We start from the raw sequence: 25,396 nt of genomic DNA, 5'->3' as shown, positions 1-25,396 counted from the left end.
ATAAACAGATGGGGAGCTGCAGCGTGCCTTAACACTTTTCCGGTTAAACGAACCATGCAGTATTGCTCCTTGCCTCACTGACAGTCACACATGTCCACAGTGTGGGCAGGAGAATGGGGCCCGCATGGAAAGTGACATCAGCCAGGAGCATATGAGGCCCACCTGCCTCCGAACAATCCGATGAGGGTTTTATTAAAAAATGTCCTTCTGTTTTCCTGAGTTTTCCTTCTCTGTCGGCAGACCTGCCAAAGACGGGCTGCAGATCTCTGCTCTTTATCATGGAAACATGATCATTTAAAAAAAAAAAAAAAAAAAGGACAATCCACCTAGCCTGCCAGCTCTATTAAAATATAGGAAAAGTCTGCTCACTCCAACCAGAACTAAAAAAGTATAGTTCGCTAGATTAAACGTAGTTCCAGATGTGGATAAATGCTTTTAAGGTATTCAGAATGCTTAGATTCTGAGGGGGAAAAAATATGCTGTTTGAGACGTGGAATCGGAAAATGCAATAAAAGAATTGCTTAAATATTTGATTTATAATGTCTGCAATGAAAATGAACAATACAATGACTGAAGCATTAAACTGTCAAGTTTGAGCTTCAGAGGAGCTCAGTGGTTTATGGCTCTAACTCCGACAGTGCAGAATTTTAGTTGCACTTTAAAAATGCATCAGCAGGTTAATGTGTGTGATTTATTTATAAGCACCAATTAACAAATAAACTCTTTTTCAAAACCCTTTATTTTAAGTATATCAAAAATGATCTGAAAAAAAGCTTAGCAGATAAAAATTTTGTTTCACGTATTAATGATGGATTTTTAAAGTCAAATTTATGAGGTCTACACTTCAGGGAAGAGCAGAGAAACCACTGGATCGAAAGAGCTACTATAATTAGATCTAATCTAGATTAATTTTTATTTTTTAATTACATAAGTAACATCTGATCTGAAGAGAAATGTTGATTGTGAAATGTGCTGCTTTTCTGCAGGCTTTTTTTTTTTCATGGACAGTTTGTTTAGTAGACAGAATCCAGGAGAGAATCATGATCAATTAAAATGAGATTTTTGGGACCCAGTTTATGTTTAAGACAGAGCTGCCCAGTGATAAGTTTTATATGTGCATTCAGATTAGCTGAAATCCTTTTGAATTCAACAAATATCACTTACATTGGTGCATAAATAAGCAATAAACAAATTGCCTGTAGATTAATCATGGTAGAGATGTGAACTGCATTTTATTCATTGATTTGATGCTCAAAGTAGCGAGGCACTATCATATTTGATATTCAGAGAAGTCTTGAATAAAACGAATAACTAATTCATGAACTTTCACTTCGTGGTTAGCAGGTATTTTCCCCTGTAAATACTTTCTTTAGCATTAAACTAAATAACAGCTCATAATTTAATAGCAATTTTTATCAGCAATTATTCATAGTACCTAAAATCATAATACTGTAGGTATTCACTTAAAAAAGCAGCAGCTTAAAAAAGTGCTAATGATTAAAATTGTTATGTTTTCAGGCAAGCTGTACATTTCAACTTGGCTCTAGAGGTTTTGATGGGGGTTATTGCAGCTGAATAACAAAGCTGCAAACTCTAGCAGAGTTAAATCCACACTTCACCACAGAGGCTTTACATACACACAAAAATGCAAATTCTTACGTCCAGTAGAGCAGAAGTACAGTAGAGTTTGGGTGTTTAAGTCTTTTGGTATGCAGACAATTTTTCTTTTACTTTAACATCCTGACAGCCAACTTAAATAAAATAGTAAGGTAGAAAGAAAATCTGTTTAAAAAGTTTAAAAGATGAACTGAGTCATTCAGTATTAGAATATTTTTTCATATGGATTAAACAGGCAGCCCTTTCAGCCATACTTCCAGCCTCTTTACTGTGTTTCCATTATTCTTTGTTGAGTTAGGAGGTGTTCAGTGACAGGCCGCCAATCTGCAGCAGTCCCCCAGGCAGCGACCGAGGCCAGCCTGCAGGATGGGCGTGTAGGCAGGGTGCAGGGCAAAGGAAACCATTGGTTAATGAGAAACACACTTCTCTCCATCACTCAAGTCCTTTTTCAACCACATAAAAAAAAGCAAATAAGTGGCAGGCGTCCTGTAGATGTGTGGAGTCCAGAAACAAAGAAGGTCTTGAAAACAGGAGCTGTTCACAGCAAGAGTTTCTGATTTAGTTGAACCTTTCAATTTCAAGAGCTATTGAACATCTCATTAGTGTTATTACAGGAAAGGAACTAATGAAGAAGCTGTAATAGGGAATAATAAACAGATGTGGGAGACAAAGTCACAAAATAAACCTTAGTAAATTTGAAGCAAAAAGATAAGAGTGGATCGTGAATAAATAGGAAAAAAAATGCTGGAATATAAATTTGCAAATTATGAAAACCTGCAGCTTTGATACATACTTTCTGTAATAACAAGCAAATCAATGTGCTTTTTCATCTCAGAGGTTTGCATATATATTGTAAGTAAACACCCTGTGCTGTTTTCACTTTAGTCCTGGATCTTCCATCAACCCTGCCATCAGACACTTAGCTTCTGGATATCTAACTCCAGGCACAGTAAGAGAAGTGCTGAAAAGGTTTAGAGATGTGCCAAAGTAAAGTGAAGGCTTTTGCTCGGGCAAAGATCCTAAATGGTACTGTGAGCACATTCATGTTAATAAGAGCAGAAAAAAAGGACATTTCTTCCAGATGTTGGGAGAAAAACTCTATCCACAGCTGCAAGTGTAAGTCTGTTGGTGTTTGTGTTAATGATGGAAGGTGAAGTTTGACACTGTCTCAAAGCCCCATTTTAGTGATCAATTTATGGCATTCTTGACTGCTGTGTAATGCAAAGAAAATAAGAAATCTTTCACCATTAATCCTCTGAGTTCTGTGCATAAAATTATAACCAGAGCAACAAAAGAAAATAAAGAAAAGCTATAGTGGATGGAAGGAGAGGGAAATGAAGGTGGGGGTGAGAGTCTTTATATTTTTCCGTCTGTGGTAAGTTCACACAAAAGGGTCCTTCTGATCCCTGGAGTGCAGAGCGCATACCTGCGGGATGAAATCAAAACCCTCTGTGAATTATATTAAAGATCCCCTGCCAGACGCTCCACATGCTTCCATGTGCTTTTACCAGTTCTGTAGAGTCCCATTAAGTTGGGGTCGAAAAAAAACCCCAAAACACCTAAATTAGAAATCCAGACCCAAGCACGTCTAAAGACCCCAGCTCTAAATTGCTCTGCAAAAGTAATTAATACACTTTCATTTTTTTTCTTATTTTGTACATTACCATTAAAGAGTTCACTGTATTTTATTTGAATTTTTATGGGATAGAGCACTAAGAAATAATGCTTAACAGAGGTGCAAGGAAAATGTTAAAATCTATTAATAACATTCTGCAAAAAGTCGCATAGGTGTGTATTCATCACCTTTAATCCATTATAGCTAAAAAAAAAAAAAGTAATCACAGCATAGGTTATTAACTCTAAAAATAACTTAATTACTAAACAGAATAGAAAATCTGTATATAGTCCCACAATGGGGAAATGTAACTGTAGTAGCAGCAAAGTGACAGGCAATATAAAAGGGTATATATATATATATATATATATATATATATATATATATGTGTGTGTGTGTGTGTGTGTGTGTGTGTTAGATACCAGAATAAAGTGAAAAAAGGTCAAAAATAAAAGTAAAAAAATTTGTATAGTAAGAGGATAAATAACCAATAAACTAAGTGAATAAATGATCAAAATGACAGCAACAGTTATGTGCAAAATGTCAGCTGTGTGTTATTTAAAGTTACTAAACACAAACCTATTCTAGTTAAGTACCGCTGTTCTGTCTTCATCAGAGGCTCCATGGAAAACATTTGATGCCACCATTTACCTGTCTCCGTACCTTTGTTAGATCAATTGACCCACAACATTTCTCTCAGATAAATATGGTAATCACAACCGCCTCACTGAGGATGATTTTGCATAAACGGCTTCCTCAGAAGCTGGAAGAAAAACAAATTAAAGGGAAAAAGCAATCCCTGACCTCGAAAGCAATGCACACAGTTGACGATGCACGTAACAGACCAGGGATCCATACAATGAAATCCTAATGTATCAGCAATTGGGTTTTTTTTTTCTTCTGCTGCTCTTACCAGACCAGTCAGCTCTTAACTTCCATGTGTTTGGCGCCACCAGTTGAATTTCAGTCAGTTCACTCAGACGCACACAGGAAAGTCACAGGAAGTCCCTTTTTGCTCTTTGCCTGCGTTCACCAGCTGGATAAGGCAAAAATATTTTTGACCAGCATGCAAATCACTACTCCTTTGGTGAAGCACAGCAGCGGCAGCATCATGCTGTGGGGAGGCTTTTCTTCAGTGGGGACAGAGACATTACTTAGTGTTGAAAGAAGGAAATACAAATCCTCCCTGAAAGAAAATCTGCAGTAAGCTGCTACAGAGTTGAATTGTAAAGAAACAGCCTTCCTTCCACTTAAAACCCCATAAGGCTCTCAGACGTTCATGCTTGAAACAACAGAGGAGTGTAATAGAAAAGGACAAAAGGTATGAAAGGTTGTGAGCTAAGGATAAAGAAAGGATTTAGTCAAGATTTTTTTCTGACATATTAGTAAGATCAGATTCATTACTCTTCTCCTTGAGACAAAAAGCATTAAGGACGGAAAGGCCTTCATCTTTCAGCACCAAATAATTAAGATTAACACATGTTCATCCCTAAAAGGACAAATAAGAGCTCTGAGAGATAATATTGCTATCAAAAAATTTATGAGGGGATTTTAAAGCTGCCTCCCCCACCTTTTCATCCTCTTTTCCTGGTCAAACTCCCTCTTTCTGCTGGATCAAAAAGCGAAACCCCAAATGACAAACAGATTCCAGAGACTGTGTTTCAGCTGTCAAGGCCTGGAGTTCAGGTTCTTTGACGGAGCGTGTGCGGTCACATCTTTACTCCCCACCATCCCCCCATTCGTTGTCATTAAGAGAGAAGGGGGGGCTGCTGCAGCTGAACTGTTGACTCGGCCCCTTGAGGATCACCTGGGAGCTGGAGTTCAGACTTTCCTGACTCAGTAAAGGGGAATAACTGGGCTGCATATAAACAGCAAAGCTTTGTGCTTTTCTTTGAAAAAAAAAAATTCAGGAAAACAAGGTCAACTATCACTAGAATAAGTTTCTATTTAGGTCGGGTATGGTTAGTGGTGCTACAGCTGTACCTAATCCCCACAGGAAAGCCTTCATCTGGGACTGATTTAAAAGAAACTGGGCCAGGGTGGGAGAAAGGAGGGGACTGTTCTGTAAAAGTCTGGGTCTCTTTTACTCAATCCATCTGATTAAAGGGAGCTTGGCTCAATTACATCCACTTACTGGGCCTTAAACCCCGGCCAGACCCACGAACGAAAACACACATTCTCCCCAAAAAAGAAAACTTGACCAGAGACAGAGAGGTGTGTGAGCTTAAACATCACACCTAAGGTATTCCCATCCATCTCTTCACCACAAAAGCCTCTTTACATCGACCAACAGCTCAGTCTGTCAGTGGCGTTTGCTTTAGAGGGCAACCTCTTAGTGTAACCTGCGATGGGGTAGGTTAAAACGGAGAGGCCAGCTCTCTGGGGACAGGCTTCTGTCTTCTCCAATCAACAGGCTGGGTCCTCTGGGTTAGCACAATCTATTTTAATCAGCCTCTTGCCAAGAACAAGACATGAAGTGAAGGTTCTTTTTGATGGGCAGTAGGAGCGTGAACTTCTCCTACATGGGCAATGCAAGAACTGAAGAACATTGGTAGTGACTGGGGACAATTAAAGAGGTCAAAGATAGAAAGCTTACCCTGTTACCGTGGTGAATTCTAAAAATTTGACCTACGGAGACCAAGTTAGAGAGCTTTGCCAAATGACAATGCCTCATTATAACTGCAAACTTAAAGGACCAAAACAAAACTGTACATAAATATTTACAAAACATATTCTTGCACTCTTTACTCAGCTCAAAAAATAAAACAGGATAATAAGCATCTTGTAGTAGTCCCCTCATTAGTAAATAATAAATTAGTTGTGCTTTATATAACATATAGCTAAACAAAGGGAGGACATTCTGAAGAAGTCCAAATTACAGTTAGGTTTTAAAACTGTATCCTAAGCTTTGGCATCCTATTAAAGGAATATTCAGGTCTGAAAGTGGAAGCGATTAACGCACAAGTGCTAACCTGTCCTGAACTGACAGGTTTTTCACAGATAACATTAATCAGAGAAGCAGCAAATATGCAGCTGGTAGCTGTGGAGCAGTTGCAGAGATCAACAAATCTGCTCTTTATGGAAAAGTGCCAAGAAGAAAGCCATAAAAAGTCCAGCTTGAAGTTTAAAAAACACAATTTATGGAAGATGGTGTTCCAGTAAATGTTAGCTAAAAAATTATGTGCATCAAAAAATATCAACCATGGCACCCATCCTCTTGAACATACTGTGAAGCATGGCAGTGGAGGTATAATTTTTTGGGTATGCTCTTCTTCAACAGTGACAGAGAAGTTGCTCAGGTTTATCATGGGGAAAACTGTTAGAGGATGCAAACATTTGGGGATGGAGGTTTGTGTAATATATTGGCCTAGTTAAAGTCCAAACCTTAGTATAATGGGAAAATCAGGGGCAGAAGTCAAATAACAGTGTTGTTACCGTATTTTCACGACCATAAGACCATAAGGTACTAAAAGGCGCACTCTCAGTTATGTGTCCCATTTCTGTATTTAACACACACATAAGGCGCACCGGACTATAGGGCGCGTTTTTTATATACAGGTACATGTCCTCTACTACCGCTCGCAGCCTTACTTTGAACAGCCGCTTCACACCGATGTCGAGCGGTTGAAGTTCCTTTGTCAGACCCCCCGGGATAAAGGCGAGCACAGCGTTCATTGATTAACCTTTTTTTTCACATCGGCTGTGAGATGGGCACGCAGCGATGGTGATGCGTGGAAAAAACCACCTGGTCTCCTCACATAGGCTACACCTGCCTCAGCCGCGCTTTCATCATCTCCTCATCCATCCAGCCTTTTTCATTTGCGTTAATCTCATATGTCATCAGAGCGATGTGTCTGACTCGCTGTCAGCTCCCAGATCAGCTTCTCTGATTGGTTGATGCGGCGCGTCCAGCAGCAAAACTTCAATTTTTCGATCTCAAGCAGCAGCAGCGCGTTGGCGGTGCGTCAGATGCTTAGACGCTCCAGACCCACAGCGCCTGCTGCTCAAAACGCGCTGCAGGACCTTTTGCTGCACGTATACGCGCGTCAACCATTGACTTTGCATGTAAACTCGCTGCTTCTGCTGCACCTGCTGCGTCCGGTTCAACAGCGAGCACAGGGTTAATTTGTTTCCCCATGTTTTTCACATCAGCTGTGAGATGGGCACGCATGAAGTTACATATTAACAGCGATGGTGATGAGTGGAAAAAAAACACCTGGTCTCCTTACATTCAGCCACTCTTTCATCATCTCCTCAATGAGGTGGTCTCAAAAGTCGCAGTTACAACACACATAGGGCGCACCGCACCAAAGGGCGCACCGCACATTTTGAGGGGAAAAAAAGACGTTTAAGTGCGCCTTATAGTCGTGAAAATACGGTATTTTGTAATAAATGTGCAAAAAATCTCATTTCTAGAGGTGAAAAGGTACAGTGCGTGGATGTAACGTATGATCCTTAGATGTTGATAAACAGAAAGATTTTTATTTATAAAAATAAGCATATTTCCATCCATCCAAAAAAAAAACTATCCCAATTAAATGCATTGATATTTGTGGTACCTGAGCGTCAATAGGTAAACAAATGAGCATGGACACTTTTGCAAGGTGCTGTGGGTGAAACTTTCGTAAAGTTGCAGACCATGCATAACTACCATGACATTTAAAGGATTTAAACAGCAAGCTGGTTGTAATCATGCCCAGTTGTGAAGTTCACTGATTGCAGCTGGCTTAGAGGCCTAATTAAACTCATTATTATAATGCAGGTTTATAGAGGAAAGAGCATGAAGGGAACACTTGTACACAGAGATCCAGCCCAGGCTCTTCTCAAATGACCAGATCTGCTAGTTGTAAGGAAAATGAGGCTGTGGTAATAGTAACCTTTGCGTGGTCCAAAATACCCCTTTCAGACGCATCACCCTCTATCCTTCACTTTTTCTGTATCTATTTAAACCCTAAAAGTAAACATTTCCCCTCCATTATTATCCATCCAAATTATATTCCACCCACAACCCAGTTTTACTGGCTCCTGATAGCAGGCCTCTTTGTGTTGTGACACTCCAAAAAAAACAGTCTTACTGAACTTTGTGGCCATCATAGCTAACCTGACACAACCCGGCCCGCCGCTCCAGTTACACAACATGTTTACCGCAAGTCATTTAATCAAAAACAGACCAGAACGCAAAGCTTCCATCTTTATATGCACCTCAGGTCTGAAATGACAGGGGAGGAAATGTCCCTATACGAGTGTTTTGACTTTGAGCTTCCGCTGCAGCTTAAGCATAATTAGCATTGGATTGTTTAAGGGCAAAGTGTAGTGAAGTTCTCATTTTTGATTAGCTCATTCGGTCTCCTCTAGAGACGCCCAATCATAAACAAGCACGCTGAACTAAAAGTAAATAATCCACGGATAACATACCGTGATAAGTAGCTGGAAAATGAAGAATTTAAACGGGTACAAAGGCTGCCTGAGGGCAGCTTCACGCTAATGACATGTGAACGTATATAGTGTCCTTGCAGACATCACATAGATCCAATCAATTTGATATCACTATTTTACGACACATAACCTCTCTTCTAACCGTCCCATGCCCTTTCAGTCTGTTTTTAAATGACAGATAGATGATTATGATAACAAGGAGCAGACATCTCTAACAGCACTTCAGAGCAACATATTTTGAATACATTTTTCAGTTGCAGGAGAGATATGCATGAACTCTTCTTATTTTAATAAGCAGCTATAAACATACATTAATTGTCAAAGCCTTCTATGTGCAGGGATTTTCCAGTTTGCAGGTTTTAGTTTAGATGTTCCGACCAAGGTTGCTCAGTTTCACACTGTTTATAAGAAATTATTTGTTGTGACCTTATAAAAAAAAAGAAACAGTACATGCCAGCAAAATTTTTTTGTTTTAAAATAACGATGATAAATTCTGCCTTAGAGGTATTGATTGACCTGGTATATTTGTAAATGGGTTAAAGTCATGAAAAATAACAGGGAAGAATGAATACATAAACAGAGCTGCATAGACTCATTGGCTTATATTGCTTATCATGGTAAGCTATAATTGCTAAATCCAACATTGGTCAGGTACAATATCTGGTCAGTAAATGAGGGAAAAGCAGACCCGATCCAAAGAATAAACACAATGGAACCTAAAAAGTTCTACTCAGCAAAAATACATCAAAACATCACTAGAAAGTCTGGCTTCTGCATCTTTCTCAGACAGTAACAGCTGGTTTCTTCAAAACCTGGAGGGTACCACCATGAAAGAGACAAAGACATGGGAACCATGTGCAGATAATAAAACAAATCCTCTCTTAACAGCATATTGCATTGCAGGGCAACATCTGATCTGTCATTTGATTGCTTGCCTGTTATATCAGAGCTGGTGTGCAGCCATCTGGTGATGTGGCTTTGTGAGTGATAGCATCCCAATGCATGATTTAAGTGATTTAAAACAGGACAACCAATGCAGAGCAGATGGGGGAGAACACACACCCCTAGAGCTACATCTAAAGGAAAGTTTTTACTTTTAACTAAATGAGTCTCAAATACAGCAAATGAAAGGGCTCATCTGATTTTAGAAGCAAATAGAATTTAATACCAAAAAATACGTATATAGGATCACATAAAAATATGAAGTGTCCACAATAGTCTCCTATACTTCAACCGTTTCCCCCAAACAAAAGAGCAGCTTCTTAGTATTTCTTGGTAAACTTCGACATTCCTCCGTCTCTAAGCAGAGACACCACAGACGAAATCACCAGTAAAATTAGCTAATTAACACTTTTCTCTGTGGCTTTAGGGGACAAACCAGAGGAATATTTTCCCCGGACATATGGTATGAATCCCAACAGGAATATTTTGGAAACAAGCAGCACTGGCCTGATGCGTGGCATAAAATATAATCTCTTTTCATGAAACGTGTGACAGCTGCAAAGGAATGTGACGGTTGCAGAAGGGTACGCAAGGGGCAATGGTTCGACTCAGACAAACCAAAGAGGAAGTGGAGGAAAAGTGAGATGAGTGGCAAGGACATGATGCCTCAAGGATTAGATATGTAATAAAATAGGCTCAGGCTAATAAAACAGTTTAAACATGCTTAATTGCATTTATAAAGCTATGTTTTCTTGGGGATTGTGGAGTGTTATAGCTATTAAATGTGGCAGGTAATAAAGGAAAATCTGTAAAAAGCTGCAAAACCAATTCATGCTTTATTGCAATAACTATCAAAACTGGGTAATTTTAGCATTTCTTAACTTTTAAATGTCCTGTATTATGCAAAATAAACTTCATTAGGTTTTTAAACTTTCAAAAATATTTTGGGATTAAAAAAAACTACATATCAATGTTTCTTTTGGTCATTCTGCCCTTAAAGAAGTCGTTTTTATCTCATACCTCATCATGACTCATTGTCAGAAATCCCCCCAGCCTCTTGTATTACCCCAACCTTGGACAGCCTGGCAGAGTTAAAAACACCCAGAGGATCTGATAATAAAAGCAACTTTTAAACTACCTAAGGTGGGAAACATTCATATAGTTTGTATATAGGAGCTCCAAACCAACACAAAGGCTCTCTTCATCCTCTGACATGGGAGTTTGCTTGGAGCTCGTCTGCCATGTTGTGTGTTTCCTGGACGGGGCCGCCTTTTACAGTTGCTTTTTGTATCTCTGCTTCTGTCTCCTTAAACCCCAGTCGGCCTCAGCAGATGGCCGCTCACACTAAGCCTGGTTCTGCTGGAGGTTTCTTCCTGTTAAAAGGGAGTTTTTCCTCTCCACTGTCGCTACAAGCATGCTTAGTGTCCTTAGATAGAAAACTTTGAATCAATATGACTGTATGATCTGGTGAACTGTAAAGTGCCTTGAGATGACGTGTTGTGAATTGGCACTATATAAATAAACTGAATTGAATTGAATGAATGAACCTTTGTGACCTTTACTTTCACCCGCTTTGAGAACCTTGACCAGTACCAAAGTGGATTCCCAAAGTATTTAGTCCTCAAACGTGTTGCAATTCCATCAGTGAAAGCAGCTGATAGACCAGCAACACCGGGAAGTTAATCAGACTTTGTGCTGAAAAAAAGCTTTTCTGTCCAACCCTCAAAGACAAACAATACTAAACTCTAACAGAACTTATTCAGATGGAAGTGAAGATGAGCGTTTTAAGCAGAAAACAAATGAGATAAGAATTATGTGATAGAATCAACCTTCTTTAGACAGATCAACTCAGCCCTGAGACCCTAATCCAGCAGAAAACCTGTCAGCTGGGCTGAAGAGAAGAAGCATAAGGGAAGGACCTAGGAAACCAAAATTAGTCCTAATTTGTTTGAGATTATGTGATTGAGATGTTCCCAGTGGTGCCAACAAGTTCGCTTTGTGCTGCTTATTTACAAATTCTTTTACGGCCGTAATAGCTGTCACAAATCGCTTTAATCCACCGCAGCACGCTCCGAGACCTGATAAAAATCTGGTCAACTGCAGTTTGGAGAAACTTGGCTCACAAATCTGTTTATAACAGAACTAAATGCTTGAACTGGAACTGACAAAGGACTCCTCTCCACCCAGACCCTGTGTCTTTCTCTGGAACACAGCCACGCTCCTGCTACCCTCCAGACCTCGGCAGCCGCGTGAGGAAAAATAAACCTTGCGACTGGAGAAATGACAAAGGGGAGAAGTGTCTAGGAGTCTGCTGCTGTTTCCTGACCCTCTGCTGTATACACACACACACACAAACACACAGTTCCCTTTACTGAGACATGACAGGAGTCAGTGTGTGCTCAACCAGACCCAGGAAATGGCAAGAATGTAGAAAGATGGTGTCATAACTCTAGGAGGTCACCACGGCATCATATCAGAGTAAAGGTCCACCATATAGCATTTTATACACATGCATACTACTCAAGTATCCACATTCCACACACACATCCTGTCTGTATGGTTCACAGAGACACACTTTGTGCAGCAACACATGTTCTCGCTGACAAATAAGCATTAAAGGGCAATTAGGTCCGCCTTTTGACAGTGCACGTCTGCTGTAGGGGGATATTGCTGATAAGATACTCACCCACTGGAGGTGCCAAACGACAGCGAGCTGATTGAAGAGGAAAGCTTCCGGCTATCCCAAAGTCTCACCTCACGGTTTCGCATCTGCACACCCCCCCCAAAAAATAAATAAATCGACTGTAAACACTGTACTTTACAGAACATGTATACAATGCTTGTTAATAATGAAATACCATCGGAGTAAGTGGAAAGGCAAAAATCTTTATCTCTATTAAGACATGCACTCATTTTTGATTTGATGAAACTAATTTATCTGAAATTATAGTTAAAGAGGGTTTCGATTCATTATCAAGTATTACTAGGAAAAGATTTCTTAGAATAGAATATGTAAAACAGTGGATGTTCAATATGATTCACTTTATGCCAGGACAAATCAGTCAACACTCTGTCATAATGACAAATTAATGAGGTCAGACTAGGAGAGCTGTCGTCACAGTAGGAGAGTCAGTGTTCTTGTTAACTCTGCAGACACTGTAGAAATCTAACAGAGAAGGGATAGACTTTCAACAGAGAAACTACAAGTTATGTTGTTTATGAATTCTTAGAATAAAAAGTTCATCATTTAGCTTGAAACACAGGGAACATTTGGCTCATGACAGAGGAAGCCAAACTTTAACTATCTGACCAATATTACATTATAGAGGAAAGCCAATATGTCTCATGGTCCTGGAACTACCATCTACAAGGTGACAGCAAGTGGCAGCATTATTGTTTTGGGAGGTTTTATTTTTTAGAAAAGGAGAAGCTGGTCAAAAGATGTGAGACAGAAGAAGTTTCACCCTCCAGGAGGACAGCTTTAACTATACAACCAGAGCTGCAGTGGATTGGCTTCGTTCAAAGCATTTTATTTTCTTTTTTCCTAGAATGGGCCAATTAAAGGCCAGACCTAAATCCATCTTCAGTGTCTGGGCTAAGAGTTGAATATTGCTATTTAAAGAATGAGCTAAAATGTCAGTCAGTAATGTCCAAATCTGGTTTAGGCAGAGTGCCAACGACTTTAACTGCCTTAATCGGTGATTGTATAAAGTTTTGGCTCAGAGGGCTAGATTCAATAGCATGCAATGCTTTTATAACTTTAATGGTTAAAAAAAGAAATAAAAAATTAAAAGCCATAATTTTCTTCCAGTTTACTGTACATGCGTGCATAATTTGATCTGTGACATAAAAATCCCACTGGACACACAGAAGAGTGATTGTAATGCAATAAAAGGTTCTGCCAGCTTCTGCACCAAGCAGATAAGGAATTGTATATCATGGGCTGAGGTTAAATAAAAATGTAGAAAAGTAAGGAAATTCACCGGGATTCTACAACAATTCATCATAACAGAGCCTGGTCTGTAGGTAACTTGCAAATCTGAATAAATAAATGAATGATGAGATCTTCCTTATCCCTTATAGAAAATATGCTGCTCTTCTGGGCTCATGCTTTTGAGGGTGTGGCTTTCCTTAAATAACAATGAGCAAAAGGTAAAAAGGGCCAAGTGTGAATAAATAAACCAAATTAACCTGGTAATTAAAATGATTAAGAAATTCTAATGAGAGTTTTCTCAATTTAATCAAAAAAATCAACACCATGTTCAAAGAACCACAAGGTCAGAAGTCTTGCTAGACTTATTTCTAGATATTGCTAGACTACAGCATCTCTATAAAGTTTGTCAGCAGTGACACTCAGTAAGTGCTAATATTTGCTGATAGAGAGCCTGATGCTAGACTTAATAAGAGCAGAGGACGGAGACCAGCAGGTGACATGGCTACCTCAATAATCACTGACACATTTTTACAAGACAACTGACCAATGAGCAACGTCCAGTCTGGGTGCTGCACTTTGTTTAATGTGCATTTATACTGGAGAGATTTGATTAGTGATAATAAACAAATACAAAAAATGTTTTTCTCTACACTTCACAATATGTGTAAATTATATTATTACAGTGATCTTCATATGACCATAAAATAACATCTCTGAGGTAAAATAATTCTCTGTTGATTTTATATAAAATTCCAAGTCTATAGAAATACCATTTTTGATTTTTAATAGCTTAACATGTTTGTGAAAACAAGATATAGGCTATGTTTACACTGCAGGCCTTGATGCTCAATTCTGATTTTTTTGTGAAATCCGATTTTTTTTTTGCGTTGCCATTCACATTTCCAAATATATGCGACTTGTATGTGATCTCCTGTGTGAACTGCAGTCATACAACGCAAGTGTCCTGCATGTGCAGTAGAGGACGCAATGACATTATAGGCCAGCGTGCTCTATGTTTCCGAAAGTAAAAGTGGATGGTAGTGCTGGAACGCCTACCATCGCGGTCTTTTACAACCACAAAAACTCAATATTTTCAATATAGTTAAACATAAATACTGCTCTCTGTATCATCATCTGCCATGGTTGTTGTTTTTTTTTCCGCTTCTGCCTAGTAAGATGCAGAATAGTACCTTTTTTCGGGTATTAATGACGTTCAGGTTGGATGAATCTGACCTGGCTGTTCAGACACAGGTCACATTTGAAAAGATCAGATTTGTATCGGATTCAGGACCACTTAGCCAAGTGACCTGGGTCGGATTGGAAAAAATCAGATCCAGGTCTCATATGGGCAAAAAAATCGGATTTGGGTCACTTCAGGCTGCAGTGTGAACGTAGCCATAGTCTGTGTCCAAACGTCCGCCCTAATCACTATATGGAGCACTATGAACGTGTAGTGGATCAAAAAGTAGTGGACTCGAAATTACCCACAATGCACCTAGAAAAGTAGAGATCATCTATGGACACTAGACGATCAGATATATCCCAGAATGCTTTGCAAGAGCTCTCCTCGCAAAGCATCATGGGATTTGTTGTCACAGTGGTCCGCTGTCACCACAAATAACAAAAATTGTGCAGGCACCAAGCGGGAGGCGGAGTTATGTGACCAAAGGGGAGCGAAAAGTAGTGATAATCTCTTCTAATGGTCAGTTAACTGAGTTCACTATAAAGTCCACTGTATAGTCCCCGCTCTATATAGTGATTAAGGGAACTAGGGGTTAGGGTGGACGTTCTGACAGAGCCATATTAAAAAAAATGTTTTTTTTTGTGGTACCTAGATAATAATAATAATTTCAAACATATTTTTCCTTTACTCTTAAATAAAAACATTAATTATTTCAGTGGAACATAGCCAGCTGAGTCTCTATGTTGTGCTGATACCCTTAAAAGAAGACAAACAATAAAAGCAAGTAGTGAAAGCTCACCGTATCGAATCCTGTGGTCAGTAAAAGTTCGTCTTTGGCCCACAGGATGCGGGAATCCTTGTTGCTCTGAAGGCTCTTAGCACTCTGAAAGCAAATAATAAAAACAGACATCTTAACATGGTTGAATTCATAAATACAGAAAATACAAGTTCAAAGTCAAACTTTTCATAATCATTAAGAGTAGTTTGACTTCAAAGAAGAATATCGCAGCGGTTTCACAATCAGCACCTTTCCAGTAAAAGAAAAACCAGTTGCTGATGATGTGAAAGAAAAGTTTACATGTAGCAAAGATTAACAAAAAGTGTGCACTTGTGCTGCTATGACTTCATTTGCTTGGTTTCTATGGTGACTGTATGTCAAAACACTGCTTAATAGGTGGTCTTCGGGGACAGATGACACAGAGGTAATAAGCAGAAACAACTAGGAGTGTTGAAATGAGAGGAATGTTTGCAAAGACAACACGCTCAAGCTGAAGAGGTTGTGCGATTGTGGGGGATTTAGCAGGTATTGTGCTCCATATAGCTTCAGAACCTGCAATAAGCAAATCTGTGGTGTAACTGAGCACAAAAGAGGAGCATAAAGATTTAGGATTCCATTAATCTTGTCCATCAAGTATTCAAGTATATATTCCATAAAAGCTGTTGCTTTTAATGCAACACAATCTCACTTTAGACCCTCTAATCTTCTGCACATTACAGCAGCTGGTAATTGTGCATTAGATGCATACTTACACTGGGCTTTCCCACTAGATAGTGGCACATTTTTCCACCGAACAGAAGCTGTTAGCCTCTAATCTCACCCCATCTCTCAAAATTGTTGTTTTCTTTTTATAGCCACAATACCTCAAACAAACAATCCTGAAAGTCTCCACCATGGCAAGAAGACAAAGCCTTCTTTCTGTAAGTCTAAACCTGTTCTTGGTCTGTGCACACTCATTCTCTTGTTACCAATGACTGACCGCAGACAACAAAACTATAAAAACAGCAGAATTTAAGATCCCGTGTTGCACTCCTGAATACACAGCGCCTCACAGAAGTATTTGTAACGACTAAACATTTTTGTCATATTGCAACAACAAACCTCAATATGTTTTATTAGGGTTTTCTACACCAACGCAAAGTAGTGCAAAACAAACCAGGACACACATCTACATTAGCAGGCCAGTACGGGTGCAACGGCACATAAACATCAGTGTTCAGTGCAAATCACAGCTATAAAGTCAAACTTTGGTCCACTTTCACAAGGTTTCATTTAAGAGAAACAAAAAAATTTATATATGTTTTTTCTTATTTTATCCAGCAGCAAACAACGACTGATTTTCTCACTTTTTCCAACATTTTTTTATCAATTTGTTCAACATTTAATATTAAAATGTTACACAAAAATAAAGCCACTGAAAAATTGCCAGGTTTGTTGTTTTGTTATTTTCAGAAAAGACATTATTGTCAATAAACGGACCAAAAAAGTTAGTAATTACTTATAAATAATGTTGATATACAGCTAATCAGTGCTGAGTTGTAACTGAAAAAGTAAACCTGTTAGAGAAACACCTGAATGATGGAGACAGGGTTTATACATGAATGATTAACTCTTATTTAATGCTTTTTAATGCTCTTTTAATGCTCTTAGAAATAATCTTAATGCCATCAACAAATACCCATGTATATATACATACCCATGTATATATATATATATATATATATATATATATATATATATATATACATATATATATACATATATATATACAGACACACGGCAAAATCCTTCACCATCTTCACGATGGACAGGCTGCTGCCATGTCCCAACTTCCTCGTTTTCCAGCCACTTTGGTTCAAATTTGCATTTTCCCCATTCTCTAGCCTTTTCTCTGCCTCAAGCTTCTTTTCCGAAGCATTTTAATGCCACGATTATCAAATTTAATTAATTTTAATGCCAATTAAGGCCTTCATTTAAAAAAATAATAATTTAATGACTTTTAATAACCCACAGAAACCCTGGGATATTATTTTAAAATAGCAGATTTTGGTATTCGCTGGAAGTCATAATGCATTGTTTTGTTTTCATATTGCTTTTAAAGCTTCTGCACTTTTATTAGATTAGACATGTTCTGTTTGTCGACAGAACAACTTTGTATTGGTTTAAAAATATGTGTTAAATCAAAAGGGCAGTACCAAAGATCTTCTGTATAAATACATGATAAATCTTGTCTAAAATAAGGGCAAATATAATTTTTGCAGTACGGACAATTTTTTTTTTTTTTTGCAAAGCATTTTAAACTCTGCATCTTTTTTTCCCCACCATGCTTTACTCTACTCTGTGTTTATTTCTCACACACAATCCTAATAAAACACTTAGCAATTTGCGCTTGTAACAATCCGAAACGTGTAAAAGTTCAAAGGGTATGAAAACTACTGGAAGGCACTGTAAAGTGGGTTAAAGGGTTACATGGACCTGTTGGATCTGCAGCTGGAGCTGACATGAACACAGAGAGATTAAACCCTGTTTGACAGAAGTTCTGCACATCTGTGTAGGGAGGAACCAACATGCCCTTCCTGTTAATAATAACTCCTCACTCTTTTCTGCTCTCCTCTCACTCCCAGACTGGAGGTTTTGGGAGCAAATGCTGAGAGGAAAGTACAGAGGATGTGGTTACTTCAACATTGCATCAAATAAGAGCTCCACTGCTCCAAAATGGTCCCCAGGTGATGCTCATTTACATACATATGGACAATGAATGAGACACTCTGATAGTTGTTTCCAGGCACAGCAGCTTTTGAGGTTGAAGAAAAATGGGGGGAAAAAAAGAGGCTTTCACTTTTGCTAGAGGAACTTCTGCTTGTTTTATTTATTTCTGTGCAAAGGAATTTGCCAAGTTGACTCCCTTCTCAACAGGGTGATATAATAGTATGTTATCTTTTTTTCAGAAAATGAGGACCTAAAAAGACTCTTAAGATGAGGGACTAAGCACATTACCACTTCTGTTAACAGAGGAGTCTTTTTGAAACTGCTAAAGTGAGAAGACATTAGTGGGCTGTAAATTTTAAATACACACACATAGAAACCGTTCTTTTTTTAATACGGGTCAGATTTAGGTTTGTTAATTTGTATGAATAGATTTAAAACATCAAAATATACTAAATGAACAGGATATGGCTTTGTGTTACCAGAACTTTTCATGGAAGTTGGGTAATCTGCAGGCTTCTTGTGACTGAGTGTCCTACTTCTGAGTATCCTATCCAAGCATTGGCCCTTGCTTAAACTTCTTTATGGTGATAAGATTACATGAGATTTAAAAAGGTTTCCGTTTTCAACACGTATAATTTTCTTATGTAAAATCCTGCTAAAACGTGTTATTTGTATGGAGTCTGTGTAGAAATGGCTTTAGCTACAAATAAATAGCTACAGAAATAACTTGGAAGCTTTAGTGTTTTTTTTTTAATGTTGATGTGAAAATTACATAAACCAGAATAAAAGTATATATTTGTTCATAGTGGAAGTTTTGGATTCTAAGCCAGACTTCTTTTTAAGAAAAATGGATCCTGGCATTTGCTCTGTACATACACATCTATATGATATTTATTCTCCGCATCTAAATTCCAGGAAAAAAGGGAACGCTTTGTACTTTTGCAGCCTCAGTCTGACTTGTTTTCCCTTTATTTCAGATTTTTAAAAAAGCTGCTCACACGATTTGCTTAAGAGGAAATTAAAAAGTGAAGATATGGCCACCGATACGTTTTTTTTTTCTATAACTGAAGTCATGAAGGACAGAGAAAAGCCTTTTTTCTTTTAATAAAAAAAAAAAAAGAGAGAGACAAAGTTTGAAATTAAACTTCCCAGGTTTTGTCAATTAGATATTCAGTTTTGTTTGACTCAAAAGGCCAGGATCTAGAGCAACAATTACTCACCAGTTTACTCTGTTTTTTAAATAGAATTTATCAGAAGAATAGAAAATAAATAAGAAAAAAATGAGCCAAGTAAAAAACCTGAACAAACTGAGCTATACCATATGCATATTACAGTAAGTCTTGATGCTCAATCACAACTTTTTGCTGAAATCAGTTTGTGTTTTTTCTATAGTTAATTGCAACTGAAAGAGATCAATCCGAATTATTTATGACCTCAAAGTGACCCACATCCACAGAAGGAGTATGTGGACAACACAGGGCAGCACACTGTTTACAGACGAAGGAAAGGATGCTGGCGTCTTTGTGTTATTACTTAGTTGTTGAGCAGTGGGAGCCGGAAATATCACAAGCACATCATAACCCAACAAGTAGTAAAATGGGTAAGAAAATGCCGAGCAAAGATGTTCACAATAGTGTTTTCTGGATGAGTGCCAGTTCTATAAGGACATCTGGGTGCATGTGTGTCAGAATAAGTGCAGTGATGTAAGAGTTGGATGAAATGTGACATGAGGATTTAGACTGCAGGTGGTTAAAAATGCAGTTAAATGGCACAATTCTAGAGTTTTTGTATGCAAAAATATCAGAATTGGATCATTCAGAATGCTGAGAATACAATGATAACATGGATTGCATGCAGGTAAAAATATCCGATACTATTTACCTATTGTGTGATTAAAGCCTTCAAGGTTAAGAGGAAGATTTTCCCCAGTTTTTGAGAAGACCCGCCCTCTCCACCCTGTACCCGCTTCCGAGAGGGAACGTCTATTAAACACGTGTGAGAGCATGCACGAGCCCATTTCTCCCCGTGCACGCTCTTTTTGCATCACTCATGCGAGCTTACTTTCCAAAAGAAGATTTGCAATTTTTCCACAATGTCAGACTCACCACCGGTTAGTGAAAATGGGGATGAGCAGAATAGGACGGCCCTATGTAAACATATCACCAGAATGATTGACAATTAGGAGGACCACTCATTTTGATGACCCATTCACAAAAAAACATCCTCCACTATAGCTTTGAGTCTTTAAATCTTATTTTACTTTATCTTTAGGGGTAGTGTTACAACCTTTTACAATTAGATCATACTGTTTAAGGTTGAACATCCAAATTGGTCTTTTAAAACAAAAAATGTTCTATAAATGGAAGATCAGAACTTTTTTGATCACAAACCCTATATTTTCATATGTGGGTGATTGCAATTCCAATAATGTTTGAAGCGTCCTCTGTATGTAAAGCACCTGTGCAGGTATAAAACATCTGTAGCCATTTGAACATAGGGTGTAACACTGTTGGCTTAAACTAAATGTATAGTTCTCAGTTATCAAGGAACTCGATAGCACTCTATATGTCTGTGCAGCAACATCAAATGCACACATCAATGTCTGCACCTCTCTAGGGGATGATTCGTCTCTGTACATACCAGACTTTTGACTGACATTGTCTGTATGTTGAACAGATGTTTTATTGCTCTTGGTGCGCTCCTTAAAAGCTTTATCCTCTGAGAGGATTCGCAAAATATTCTGCAGGGCTGACTTTTCAAAACAATTCTGAAGTAACATGACTAAAGCCCTGACACAGTTGATAATAAGTCTTGGATAGAATAAACACCACAGTAATGAGTGAAGACCTTTTATTGGTATGCAGTCCACTAGTTTGTATCATGCAGGTAACAGAACTCAGGGATGTCTTGATAAATCCATGCTTGACAGTGGGTGGAAAAATAATAGCGGTAAGCAGTAGAAGACCAGCGTAAACCCAGTCCTAATAAAGCAATAGATCAGAAAGACTAAAGCTGGAGTGGTATAAACAGACTGAATCCATTGCCACTGAGCAATTCATCACCAATAGAATTGGCTGATTACCTTCCAAGGGCAAGACAATTCTCTGGCATTCGGACCAAACTAGGAACAAGTTGAGATCAGACTACTTTAAACTGCTCTGTGTCTGTAATACAGAGCGTCTTTTAAGAGCCAAATGTGGAGCGTGATTCATACTCTTGGCTGGAGCCTCCACTTGTGTTTAAATAATATGCACAATTTAGGAGAATAAATTCACCATCATCATTTTTTTTTGCCATATTCAGCCTTGCTGACACATAGCTGAGAGGCAGTGCAATATATATCACAAGATGACAGCATTTCCTGTGAGAACATCATGATGACAACCTAATTAATTAATAAGCACCATACTTTAGAAGGATAAATCCAAGTGCACTATTACCCTTGGAGCTTTGTGCAACAATACTGCAAAACATAGAGTTAATATGCTTAGGCTAAGGCTGAGCAGGTTTAGTATTTGCCATATTTACAGTCCAATTTTTGGGGCACTGTGCTTGGACAGGGGTCATAGCCAAAAGGTAATGGTCCAGTTCTCCTCTGTGGAAGTTGTATATTAACCCTGCACATATGAAAGTGTTTTAGCCTCCTACATAAGTATTGCTTGTTTGGTCGATTCATGGTTTTAAACTGGCAGCGAGTGTTACTGCTCGCATGGACAATTGGTTCGGACAGTTCACCAGACCACAGTGTACTGTACATCAACTCATGCCCAGTTTTATGTTGGTATACACTCCAACCAGCTGCAACTTCTACCCAAAAATACAAATCCCCGTTTGACACAACTGGCAGCAAAGTAACAGGATTAAGTCAGAGCAATTACTCTGCAGGCAACCTTAAAGAAATGGTGCTACACTTTATGGTGATCCAGGACATTAGTAATATTTGGAATTTCTTGGACTTGTATGCAAAAGAAGAATGCTGGTGTTGAAATCCTTTTCTTGATATCATCAAAGGTTTGGCAAAAGCAAGGACACAAGAAATTAACTTAAGAAAAACAACTCAAACAAATCTAATTTTCTCCTGCATCAAAGCTACCACTACAGTAATACAATTTTAATGAAAACCTCTCTTTATTGTTATGGTCTAAACTTTTTTGTAAGAGAAAAACAACAATAGAACTTTTTAAGTAAAGAAAACTTTTCATATTTTGAAGGCTTTACTGTGCTTCCTGCTCCAAGAGAGTCCATACAAGGCTAATAATCTGGCATCAAGTCTCTCAGCTGACATAATGTTCTGGAAATCACCCCAACAACATCACACCCATATCCTGGGACACGAGCTGCCTTGAGCTGTCGGGTTAAGATGTCTCCAGGACTTGGCAGCTGCAGCCAAGGAGAAGGGTTTCGGATTTGCTTTAGGCTTTTGCTCACCTTCTCCTTGTAAAAGCAAAGTTTTAGGCTAAGGAACCGCAAGCGAGCTGCAGCTGCTACTACTACAGTGGCTCAAGGGCAGCCAGAGGACACAACATCTGGACTTTGTAAGTGTGTGTGAGCAAATCTGTTTTCCTCAGCTGCAGTGGTATATGTATATTACTGAAAAGACACTGACCTAAGTGCATTTTTTTAAAGGCAAATGCAACTTAAAGAATTCAACAAAACTGACAATACAGCGAAAAAGAGGAAAGAACGGTGTGAAGGACTTAAAGTCTGAGATTTTTTCCCCCCTCTGTAGCAAAAACCAAGGATCCAGCTTGATTTGAAAAACAGAAACAGGACAAAAGTAGGAGGCGAAAAGAAAGAGCTACACCTGCTTAAATGTCAGATAAAGGAAGTAGAGGAAATCACATCACATCTTGAGAATAAATATTACCAACACTGGTGTCAGCATCAGAGACGTAGCCATTTCTTTTCTCCATTTATGAAATGATAAAGGAGAGGAAAGTAATTCCAGCCAGGATGAAGGCATTGGCAGATAAGACAATGAAAATCCACCTCATATGACACTAGAATGGGTTCACATGAAGGTTATGCACTTTGCAAGCTGGGATGCAGATCCAGCAAAGTGCCAGTCAGCAGTCTGACCAATTACAGTTTTATGAGCCTATTAAATATCCTCTCTCAATATAAACAAACGAGTATCACTCCATCTCCTTCTGTAGTTTTCCCCCCTCAGCTATTTAACTTCTGAACTGTAACAGACGGTGTGCACATCTGTGTCACTAGGCAAGAATGTTGATTCAACCATCAGGACGAATATCAGGTGTCAGTGTACACATATGGGAGCGATCACAAACCATCTCTCCAACGACTCTCTTTTAGTTTTTTCCTTTCTCTTCTGTAGATCAGCTCAGATGGGCCGTGGAGTTTTTCGAATGGTGTGAAGGTGCAGAAGAAATGATTATTTCTGCAACCCCATCTTGACTGCTGTGCTGAGGGCCTGCATTCAGGGTGAAGTGTCAGTCATGTTCCCCATCTTAACCACTGTTTCATTTTATACTGCAGGAAAAAATAAAGTACGGAGCATCTAATAGCCTAAAATCGCAGAGTGTTATAAATACTTTAGGGCATGTTTTCAAATTAAACTTCTTTATGTCAGCAACATTGCCTGCACAGCACAGCACTACATCACACAGCTGCTTTTGCAGCAGCTTGTTTTATTTTTATCTAACCTGTTTCTCATTTTCACTGAGATTCTCTTAAGTCTTTATTGATGTTGAGCAAATTTTGTTAAACCATTTTCAGTCAATTGCCATTTCCTTGCCATTGTAATCACCAGCACACCAACCAGATCTCAGTGTTTTAATCTATTAATTAGTCTTTTACTAATTAGAAGGTTTTCTTCTACTCAGTTTGCCATCATGGGCCATTTTTGCTGTGTTTTAATTTAGAATGGGCTCCATCGAGAGTCAAGTATAGCTCTATAGAAGCTTCTAGAAATAGGACAGAGATAGGGGCTTGAAGATGAAAACCAAACCAGCCACTATATGCTTTCATTTCCTCTGTCCCTATTGCTATTTTTTCCCTCTCCTAATTGGAACCATATAATACTTTGTTCATTTCTCCAGAATGTCCAGAAGCCACAAACTGTTATTTTCATTATTTCTTCCTATGCTTCCCAGCTTCTCGCATACGAAAATAAATGTGCAAGAGGATAAGAGCTAGACAGGGAGGAATAGTTAGAAGGACATATAATGTGGGAAATCTGAAGGATTGTTTTTTTTTTTTTACTAAAATAAAAGGTGAAGATGAATTTAGCATCAAAACTTAAGGTTACACATATTACAAATTATGAAATAAACCCTTAGGATGCAGTCAAGCACCAAAATGAACTGAAGAAAAAAGTATTTTACTAATAAATAAATAAAACTACATTAAAAGATAAGATCAATTGACATGAAAAAAATATATATAATGAAAAACATCAAATTTGGTCAATTATTTAAAAAACATTAATGTCATACAGATTCAGATAGAGTAAAATATGTTAACCTTACCCAAAGCTCAATCTTAGAAAATTAAAATACCACCTAAAATACATTAAAAGGCCATTTTAACTAGAATTTATTTTCTTTCTGAAAGATCTGTTAATTTCTATGCATTTAAAACTTGATTTGCCTCCTTCAGCATGAATTACTGTATCAACGCAGCATTGCATGGAGATGATCAGCCCGTGGTTCAGCTGCCCAGGTTTCTTTGACAGTGGCCCTCAGGTCGTCTGCACTGTTGGGTTTACTGTCTCTGATCTTCCTCCTCAAATTACTACATAGATTATCTTATTTATTTAGCTGTGTAGTTTAAGTTTCCTGTAATTAACAGAATCATTCTAATATTCTGACACACTAAATTTGGGCTTTCGATTATTCTTCAAATAATCATTACATATATAGGAAATAAAGGTTTCGATATTTCACTCTACACGTAATGAATTGATATAATATAAAAGTTTGGCTCTCTGATATGAAATATAGACATTTTTCATTTTAATTTAGAAACTAGAATGATCTTTGCTAATAGCTGACATTTAAAACGCAGTAGCATTATTACATGAAAAGACTAATTTGCTAAAAATACAGAAAAGAGCAGTTTGAACGGCTTTATGTCAACTTTGTTTCTTTGCTTCCCAAGAGTCACTCATTCCCTCCTCTCATTTCCTTGGTGTCAGCAGATGAAAACTCATGTGAAGTA

The 25,396-nt window shown here is 38.3% G+C and overlaps 1 protein-coding gene across 2 annotated transcripts in view; it reads right to left on the bottom strand.

Moving 5' to 3' along the window:
• LOC119773190 (mitochondrial import inner membrane translocase subunit TIM16-like) overlaps positions 1-25,396 on the bottom strand; it is a 146,436-nt gene that overhangs the window by 79,937 nt on the left and 41,103 nt on the right. For both annotated transcript variants that reach the window (XM_038270068.1, XM_038270070.1), the window contains exons 8-9: positions 15,527-15,610; positions 12,297-12,379 (exon numbers count right to left, since the gene is read on the bottom strand). In XM_038270068.1, coding sequence (XP_038125996.1) covers positions 12,297-12,379; positions 15,527-15,610 — 167 coding nt within the window. The remainder of the gene's footprint in view (positions 1-12,296; positions 12,380-15,526; positions 15,611-25,396) is intronic.

The sequence above is a fragment of the Cyprinodon tularosa genome, unplaced genomic scaffold (genome assembly GCF_016077235.1).
Source record: "Cyprinodon tularosa strain WSP-4 unplaced genomic scaffold, ASM1607723v1 ctg75, whole genome shotgun sequence".
NCBI lineage: Eukaryota > Metazoa > Chordata > Actinopteri > Cyprinodontiformes > Cyprinodontidae > Cyprinodon > Cyprinodon tularosa.
This window is presented reverse-complemented; position numbering and strand designations above follow the sequence as displayed.